At 40.3% G+C, this 10,000-nt stretch overlaps 1 protein-coding gene across 1 annotated transcript; it reads left to right on the top strand.

Moving 5' to 3' along the window:
• The first annotated feature begins 4,402 nt into the window (after window positions 1-4,402).
• LOC147026251 (uncharacterized) lies at window positions 4,403-9,015 on the top strand. Its single transcript, XM_085880293.1, has 3 exons — window positions 4,403-4,524; window positions 4,682-5,229; window positions 8,515-9,015. Exons 1-3 carry the CDS (start codon window positions 4,512-4,514, stop codon window positions 8,629-8,631), a joined length of 678 nt encoding a protein of 225 aa, XP_085736419.1. The 5' UTR covers window positions 4,403-4,511; the 3' UTR covers window positions 8,632-9,015.
• Window positions 9,016-10,000: the final 985 nt, after the last annotated feature.

Raw genomic sequence — 10,000 nt, forward strand, 5'->3', positions numbered from 1 at the left:
ATGCCTCAAGGACATCGGGTTTCCTCCAAATTTCTTTCAGTTTTGTGTGCATCATGTCACCTGCCATCTGCTACACCTTTCCAATAGTCGTGTGACTGTTTTACTGTGAAGTGTGGTTTTACCGTTTTTGAGCACTCATCATCGTTTTTCTTTCTGGGTACTTTTTTCCACTCGATAGCCTGATTTTGGAATGAGAATAGGCGATTTATTTTATTTGTCGACTGATTTTCATCGATACAGAATGACCTCACTTGGAAGAATGGAGAGGATTGTGCAAGGAGGACAGAAGGACTCATGTCCTTTTGGGGACCTCATTTCTAGTTCTCCTCAAATTGTAGTTATTCCCAACAAAGTATCACTTTTCCCAGGAAATCCCTTACCTGACCCGGTTGTGGATTCTACATTTTACTTCAATTCTCCACCACACGAGCTCGACAAAAGTGTTCCTTTACTCACAGGCATTCCACGTCTTCCCTGAGAAGTTTGTCTTTGAGGCCTTGGATTTTTTTATCACGGACTTTTCGTGAGTTATTTAATTTTCTCACTACTTCTTGCCATTTGTTTCATGTTTCATTCCCAAGTGAAGAGGGTTTTATTATGAAATTGAAGCCAAAATTTTACAAGTGAATACTTATTCAATCTGTCATTCAATCCACTTCATAAATGGCGAGTATGAATTGTATTTATCATCTTCTCAATTTCTACATTGGTGACCCAATGTGATTTGCACACGCAACGATGTATGAAGATTCTGCTTCATGGTCTCTTTTAGTCTCACCTGCACCTGTATTGGCTGTGAGTTTAAAGCAACATCCGTTTTGGCCAAATGACCTATGTTGTTCATGTTGGTCAGTTCCTCACGAGGGGGATTACAAACCAAGAGATGCCTTTCAGTTACATCGTGGCCTCACTACAACCTGAATATGTCCAGGAGGTTCGTGACATGCTTATTGAACCACCAATGACCAACCCTGATGATGAGTTGAAGGTGGAACTAATACCTTTGCATCTGAACAAAAACACCTGCATCAACTCCTGGTCTCCGAGGAATTTGGTGATCGGAAGCTGTCACAGTTACTCCATAGGATGAGGCAGCTGTTATGGGACAACACCCTGGAGGAGAAAATCTTCAAGCAACTTTTCCTCCAATGTCTGGTGAGCAATGCACAGCTCATCCTGGCAAGTGGCAACTACAGGCGATTTGGTAAGCATCGAGCAACTTACCAACATTGCTGACTAGATCTTGAGGTCATCACACCCGTTTCCTCCACCATTGGTACAGTTGCCACACAAGCAATAGGAGCAATACGTGCTCCAGCCAAAGCATATGTCTAACACCTGCAGCAACAGGTAGAGCAGTTGACTGCTCGGGTGAAAGCTCTTTCCTGTCATCTGAGGGAGAAGCAAGACCGAAAACAGACCCGAGGTAGCACACAACATCATAGGTCGTCATGTGACCATGGTCCGAGCCCTCAACACTACTCAGTCGGTGAATGCTGCTATCATTGGTGTTTTTGCTCAAACACACATAAGTGTATTCCTCCCTTCTCTTTTATCACTAACCCTTCTTCCAAGCAGGAAAACGCCATAGCCAACAAGTCAGCCTGGCATAGACACAACTAGTCGTCTATTTTACATCAGGGACAATAACACCGGCACACTCTTTCTGGTTTACACTGGTGGTGAAGTAAGCATTCTACCCCCAGAGGATAAGTGCATGTCTTCACCTGCATCAGTCAACCTGCAAGTTTTTAACAATTCTCCCATCACAACATTTGGTGAGAAGTCCCTCACTCTCAACCTTGGACTTAGACGAGTTTTCCACTGGACTTTTATTGTCGTGGAGTTACCCACACACTTCATCTGGGCAGATTTCCTGAGGCACTTTGGTTTGCTAGTGGATGCTAAACACCAGAAGTGAATTGACACCATAAATAGCTTAGATCACTTCCCATACTCGCTCCATTAGCCTGATGCTTGTTAAGCTAGGGGGTACTACCCATTTCAATGTCCTCCTTCAAGAGTTCAAAGGAAATTACACCTCCTGTTTTCACCGAGGCTGCAGTAAATCACTCAGCTACTCATAATATTGAGACCAGTGTACCTCCAGTGGCTGCTCATTCCACTGGGTGATTGGAGACTGTGGAAACTACCAAGCATTCTACCACTGTATCATCCACGATTGCTACTCATACCTCATCTGCAGGATATTGCTTCAAATATACATGGAAAGTGGGTATTTGCAAAGCTGGATTTGGTGTTAGCCTACTATCAGATACCTGTTGAGACAGACACTTGTTGAGACCCTTCCTTACTACTATACTGACTGGTTACAGGCCTCTGTTTGTTACAGACTCAATTCTGATATTGGGCCGACATCAAATGCCTCCATTATCCCATCCACAATTATCAGCCCTGCTTCGTCGAAGATGCAGATTGTCCAACCAACTCCTCATTTGATGAACTGAATCCAGAATGGCAGCTCATCTCCAATCCTTCATCCATATTTTCTTTCATCCATCAAACTGATTTCCAAATTCTGTGCAATTGTGCTCCTCAACTTAGACAAGGTGTGAGCTAATAATCAGCACCAAGCATATCAATTCATGTGCCCAGTACTTGTGAACTTGTCTTACTCTTCATAGCTTTATGTATACGAGCATAACCCGCGCTCTGCGCGACATGTTGGGGTGGGTGTGTTTGAGAAAGGAACTGATGCAGAGTATCAGTAGTAATTTTACTTTAATGCAGTAAGTGGAATACGATTTCACTGTTTCAGAACCATTTTATATACTTTTTTGTACCATGCACCTCATATGGTCTTTGAGATAATGTAAGCCGAATATCACGTTACTCGAGCGCAGAACAAAGTCGAAGATAGCGCGACACGAAACCACAAACTCGGAAATAATATATAAGATGTCAGTGCTGATACGAGCTATGAGAGCTCGGATGCATTATTACGTACACATTGTGTGTGTGTGTGTGGGGGGGGGGGGGGAGGGGAATTGAAGAAAAATGCAGAAAAATAACAAGTTAGGGAGGGGAGATATAACAGAGAAAGGAGGGTAAGGGAGTGTAGGAGGAGTGTGGAGAGAAGTGAAATGAGGTTTGAAGGAGATAAAGGAAAAGGCCTGAGAGGCGAATGGCATATTTTCTTCCCAGGACTTTTCTTCATGTTTGCTTCCCCAGCCTCGTTGGTGTAACCATCAGAGTGTCAGGTTTGAGTCTGAGATGTCAGTGTTTGGATCCCCAGCTGAGTCATACCAAAAACTTTTAAAATGGTGCATGCTGCTTCCTGGCTTTATGCTCATCATTTAAAAAGGATAGAACACATACAAACAACCATAAGTTCGTGATTAACATACAAACAATAAGTATATGATTAAAGCATCAGCTTTGATGGCCCGAAGGACCTTCTCCTGCAGCTAAGTGTAAAGGAACTGATATTCTTTAAATATGTCGAGGTCACAGAAGAAGGAGGGGGTGGGGACATTAGAGCTGTCAAAATGTGCACCATGTTTGTGTATAATGTCTGACCATGTCTTGGGTGACCCGATGTCTTGGATGAAAAAATGGATGACCCCATGGATTTCCTTTCACACTATCACAATGTATACCTCTCAGCCCTCTGTTGGTGTTGGGCTCTCTTCCATGATATATATATATATATATATATATATATATATATATATATATATATATATATATATATATATATATATATATATATATATATATATATACACACCTATCCTAACGCAATAACATTGGGGCAGGTATATCCACTAATGGCTCTTCTGTTGTTGCATAGACTCGTAGAGCCTAAGACGTCTGTTTACAAATTAGTCAAAAATCGTTTGATTCTCCATCACGAGATAGTTACAGGGAAAGACTTTGGTTATTGTGTTATCATGGTTCTATAGAATGCTCTACAGTCTATACAAACAAACAAAACAAAATAATGACAGTTTATGACTTTTTAAAAAACAAAAATATTGCATGTCAGATATACAATGGTATACCTCATCATACCGAGTCCTGCTTAATCCAATATATAACTAAATAGAATCTTGATTCTGTGAAATATCTCAGGAATCTCTATTATTTCTACTACTTTATCACATCCTACATTAAAAAAAAAATATTCTGATTGCACATGAGTCCTCATGCTCCACTGAGTTTATTATTCCATCCAAAAGTTTATTCTTCAATGCATGAAAATTCTCAATGCCAGAACTCAGGATGTTCATAGGGTCATGAGCTGCGCATCCAAAATATGCTTTTTTAGAAAGTCCGGGGGGGGGGGGGGGAGGAGAGATCCCGTGTTCCTTGCGCTTTCCTTCCTTATCATCACCAAGCGACCAAAGGCATTCGGTGGGAGGTGCGAGTTCTGCGGTTTTCTAGCTCAGTCGTCTGCACTTCATACCTCCTTGTGCAGCTTTGGATTGGAGTGCAGTTGCTGGTCTTGTTGTTGGAGAGGAAGAGACGGGAGAAAAGTATATACGTATATGCTTTCTCCAGGTGTTTATTTTTATATCTTCTCAATTTCATTCATATATATATATATATATATATATATATATATATATATATATATATATATATATATATAATATATCTGTATACCACATTTTTCTCTTCTTTTTGCTTCACTTCATTATTTATATTTATTCCTTAGGAATAGTCCAAAACATGGCCCACAAGGATGAGACCAACCTGGGATGCAACACCGCACAAGCATGCTGTTCTGGGTGGACTAATGGACATTGTGAAAGGTGCTTCCAAGCAGCCAGTCATGATCACAGATCTTCTTCCAGTGAGGAATTGAGAGGAGCGCAGAGTCAACGTCGTTCTCGCCGACGATCTTCAGGTCGAAGCGATGGCAGTACGGATGCAGCGCGGGAGAGAGGTCGCGTCCGCCTCCTGCGCCAGGGCTTCGACCGGCTGCAGCGCACGCTACCTGCAGTGCCACCAGACACCAAACTGTCAAAGCTTGATGTGCTTCTGCTTGCTTCGTCGTACATCGCCCTGCTCGGCCGCACCGTGGAAAGGAGACGGGCAACAACCCCACAATCTGGTAATGAGGTCGGGTCCATGGGAGAGACCTTTGAAGCACTCGGGGAAGGGTCTTTCACCTGCGCTGCTTCCAATCATACAGATCGGTCTGCAGGGGGATTACCTGATGGAACTGCCTTGCGCACCTTGTCTCTCACTCACCCTATGAAGGTGAGCAATGTTTCTGTGCAGGCGAAGAAACAATCCTGGACAAGTATATCTACTCAATGATAGTACATAAATGTATGTGCTAAATAGCCATGGGAATCGAACCCTGTACGCCAGTGAAAGCAATGCAACATTTGATGAGGATTCGTTATAAAGAATGCAGGACAAACTCTGCACAAAGTTAAAGTTTGAAAGAAATATTACGAACAGAAATTCTGGAAGTTTTTCCGAATCAGGTAGATTCTATCTTTTGCGATTTTTGAGTTAACGTCGTTTTCTGAACCAAGATTATAACGTGTTATTTGCACACACGATAGACGTCCTTCTGGAGATACTAAATCGCTATCATATCACTTTTGTATTATAAGTGAATATCTGATGAGGATAGGATGTTTCATATTGTAATAATGCGATTAATTTTTGCAATGTTTGGGTACTACAACAGGAAATTCAGAGATAAACGGGAGTTTTTCAGATTGTATTAATGCGATCTATATTTGGAGTGTATTTGCGAGATGAGGACATTCACAGATAAATGAACTAATTTGTGAATCAAAATTCAAACTCGAGTTTTCTCATTCTAAAAAAAACAGATTTGAATACGTTTGGATAGTGCAGCAATGCTCGCCCCGTGACTTATCTCGTGAAGCATTTGGAAGCACTTTCATAGTGTTCATAAACCTAAAATGTCGGATTAAAAGGTGTAAGATAAGAGGCCCACTCAAAAGCTCAGCGAACAGTTACATAATGGTTCAAGATATGCCATAGTATGTTTATTATTACTAAAAGTGTATTGTGTAATTTCAAAGAAAATATTCTTCCTAATTGTTTTCTTCTTTATCAGTCCCAATTATTCCCACTTTGACGGATCATTTTGGGGAGGATGATGTGGAACAAGACGATTTTGGCCAAAGTCTTTCTGGAACCGGCTGGCCAGGTTTGAGAAAGGACAGTTGCAGGAATTTGGAAGACGACCAGAGTCCTGGCAATACCGTTGGGATATTTAACGTCCAACGACTGGTGCTGGCAGACAGGTCCTCTGGATTAACATCCCTCCGACAGACGGCGCACCCATTGACGTATCGCTCTGCATGCGAAACACTAGGATGACAGTTTAAAGCTGGGTCGAGGTTCGACTCCATGCAAGATTGCTCAGAGCCGAGTAAACTTACATCTAGGCTATCCTTTTGGCCATATACGATGTAGCACAAAAAAAAAAGAAAACTTAAAAATAAAAACCTTGGGTGTCTTGGACGACTGTGAGTATCTAATTTGAATGAAACATTTCGAAACCTCCTGCTAATATTGGGTTAGCCTGTTTAGAAATTCCTTTTGGGGAAATAAATTTATTTTTAAAGAATGGTAAAAGGAGCGTTTATTTGATAATTGTTTTAAACAAGTTCGTTCTCTGTCTCATTCTGTCTCTGTCTCATTCTGTCTCTGTCTCATTCTGTCTCTGTCTCTGTCTCTGTCTCTGTCTCTGTCTGTCTCTCTCTCTGTCTCTGTCTCTGTCTCTGTCTCTCTCTCTCTCTCTCTCTCTCTCTCTCTCTCTCTCTCTCTCTCTCTCTCTCTCTCTCTCTCTCTCTCTCTCCTTCCCAGTGATAGTTCGTTCTTTAATGGCACCATGCTTTATATAGAGCATGTCGGCTCTATTGAGGCATTTATATTCCTAGAGTTACAATCATGGACCGGTCGTCATTCTGACGCAGAGTGGTAGTCTGGGCAGGAATCTGGAATTGTTCAGGATGCAGGCGATAATTCGCCAATTCTTCTTTAAACAGAATGCGTGATCTTGATTGTCCACCACCTAATGTAAGCAAAAGGGACACCCATGCTAATGTCCTCCTGAAGGATGGCACACTCATTGAGGCATTGTCTTGCCTGCGAAGCAATTTGGCAATTCATGTTCCAAATAAATGTTGATGTTGTCTTGAACAACGATCCTTCCCAGAATGTCCGAGCGGGAAAGGCATTCATGACAAAGTTTATTTTGCATTCCTCATTGGTCCAGAAATGTGCAGATAATGAGATTTTAAAAACAAAAAGTCATCAAATAGATTAAAGTAAATCCACAAAAATATTTATGATTTTAAAACCTTATTGTGGATTTAAAAAAAAAGTAAATCCACAATAAGATTTTTCAATCACAAACCAACAGAAAAATCGATAATTTGCAAAACCGAACCCGATGAAACAAATGCAAAAACACAGAGAACACAGTTCAACTTCAGTATCACAAAATTATAATTCAGAAAAAGGACAAGAGAGGAGAAAGAATGAAGGGTATTGAGGTCAGAGAAATGGGAGAGCTGTCTAACCTTGTCATACGGCACAGTCAAAGTGGTTAGGGGACAAATTAGTTCGATAAACCGAAAGAATAATTAATGTGGTGTTGATAGAGCACAGACATCATGAGCTAAGTAGCTTCCTCCTTTTATCAAAGTTTATTGTATGCCATGGTGTGTTAGATCATTGAGAAGAGAAGGAATAGGAAATTGGGAAGATGTAGGGGGAAGATGACATTTAAGGAGGATGTATGGGATATACAAGGTGAATGGGATTTAAAATAATCCTCTATTTTTTTTGTGTGCATAATACATAGCGAGATGGCCTCTGAGCACTCAACCAAATTCTAACACAGGCAAATGAAAAATTGATGTTTAAACAGAAATTATTCGAATCGACAGAAAAGTTCTAAATTGTAGTCATTATCAAAAGAAACAACACCTGTATTATTTGACAGAAATGTGTAAAAAAAAAAAAAAAAGAAAAAAAAAAGATGATGCACTATACAAGGTTACTTAGGTTACCATGAACCCATAGCATGTAGTATAATATTAAAACTGGTGCTGGCTTAATGGTCAAGGTTGCTGGTTTTAGATCTTAGGGTCTTGAGTTTGAGTTCCTATTTGTTCTGTTAAATAACACCAGGTGGGTTGACTTAGCCTATCATCCTTCTGAGGTTGGCAAAATGAGTACCATCCTACTGGGAACAGGGGGCACTGCATCACTAGCACAGCTGCACTCTCAGCAATGATGCAACCAGCAGCCACAGGTGATATAAAAAATAATAAATATAATGTTTGTATATAATCTTGATAAATTGTATTAATTTTCATCTCATGCTGCATGAAAAATAATCACAATATTAACCTGGTTCCTTGAGAACCCAACCCCCCCTCTCCCTATAGCTCCCCACCCCCACAGCTCCCTTAACTATATAACAATAGCACTCTATGACATCATTTCTTCATAAGCATCAGCAGTCACGCATCGTGTTGTGTGCAGAAATGGCCAATACGTGCACGCCTCTTTGCTGGCTTCATGGAGAAGATCATGGTAACGGAAGAAGCTTACTCCGGAAGTTCTCAATGTGTTTCCAGTTCAAACAAGAAGCCCAGCTGAAGAGGCATCCCAGTTGATGAAGCATCCCATATGCTGGAACCCAGTTAACCCTTAACAACCCACCATTGGCAAGCAATGACACCCAGTGTGCATTTTTGCTTTGGAGAGCAGGAAGAAGAAACTCTTCCTCATAAAGAAATGTCTGATCTCATGATTTGATATCCTATGAGGCCACAACAGCATTTATATACCAGAAATGGTCATTAAGGCACAAAGTGATAAACGTTACAAATCCATACACCAAATTGATCTCAGCCAAAAAGGCATGAAAAACAATCCAATGTATGTTACATGTAACAAACATTATTGGTTGTAGTGGTTGTGTATGATGTCACTTCCAAACAGTTTTATTGTCGTTGTCCTCAAACAGAAATACTATATGAGAGGGACATATATATATATATATATATATATATATATATATATATATATATATATATATATATATATATATTTACATACATATGTATGTTTTTTTTTGTGAGCTCTAGAGCGGTAAATATTGTGGGGATGTGGGTGGATTGTGGGTTTGGGGGCTATAATGAGATTATTTAAACAGAGAAACCAAAAAGAAGTGACGATGATAGAAGAGAGGACATATGGTAAGGGAGTATGCAAGGATTGGGAAAAGAAATGAAGGGTGGTTAATGTAAGCAATTAAAAGTGTACATACATCTATCTCCAGGATGCCCCTTAAATAAGAACCCATTTTTATGTATTCAATACCTACAACAAGCATACACAACTTTTCAGTTGAATATAGAACAGTCCAAGTCATGTTTGAAGTTTTGTTTCGAACTCAACATGTCCACCTTCTCTTTCAATGCACATCTGGATACATAGAACAAAATTTTCCAGAACTTTTGCACAGCTGGCACGGGATATGCCTTGAACAGCAGCAGCAACGGGATCTCGTAACTCAAGTAAGTACTGTCGGCGTGTGGCAAAAACCCTGTCCTTGATGAAATCCTACAAAAAGAATCACAGGAAGTCTGGTCCAGGCATATTGGGGACCAAACAATGGGTCTACTATGGCTGATCCATTTATTGGGGAATGTTGAATCGAGGAATTCACAAACAGCGAGTTCACGAAAAAAAAAAAAAAACGAATATGAATGGAAAGACAAGTCTGAAGACGACGATAGTTCACGAGTGGTATTTGACGATGTAGATTGTTTCAGAAATCAAGGATGAGACAATGTGATAATGTTTGACCAAGTTATAAAAATGATCAACATGATGTGGTACGAGTGACAGGTTATTAGCTGCAAAATGTCGAAAACCCGGTTTCGTTCAACAAGTTCAAAATTTTACCTTTGCATAACCTTTAGAGGTCACAAAACAATGTTGTGGACATTAAAATAAGGAA

Source organism: Eptatretus burgeri, chromosome 5 (assembly GCF_056783735.1).
Source record: "Eptatretus burgeri isolate ZD-2024b chromosome 5, Ebu_testis_v1, whole genome shotgun sequence".
NCBI lineage: Eukaryota > Metazoa > Chordata > Myxini > Myxiniformes > Myxinidae > Eptatretus > Eptatretus burgeri.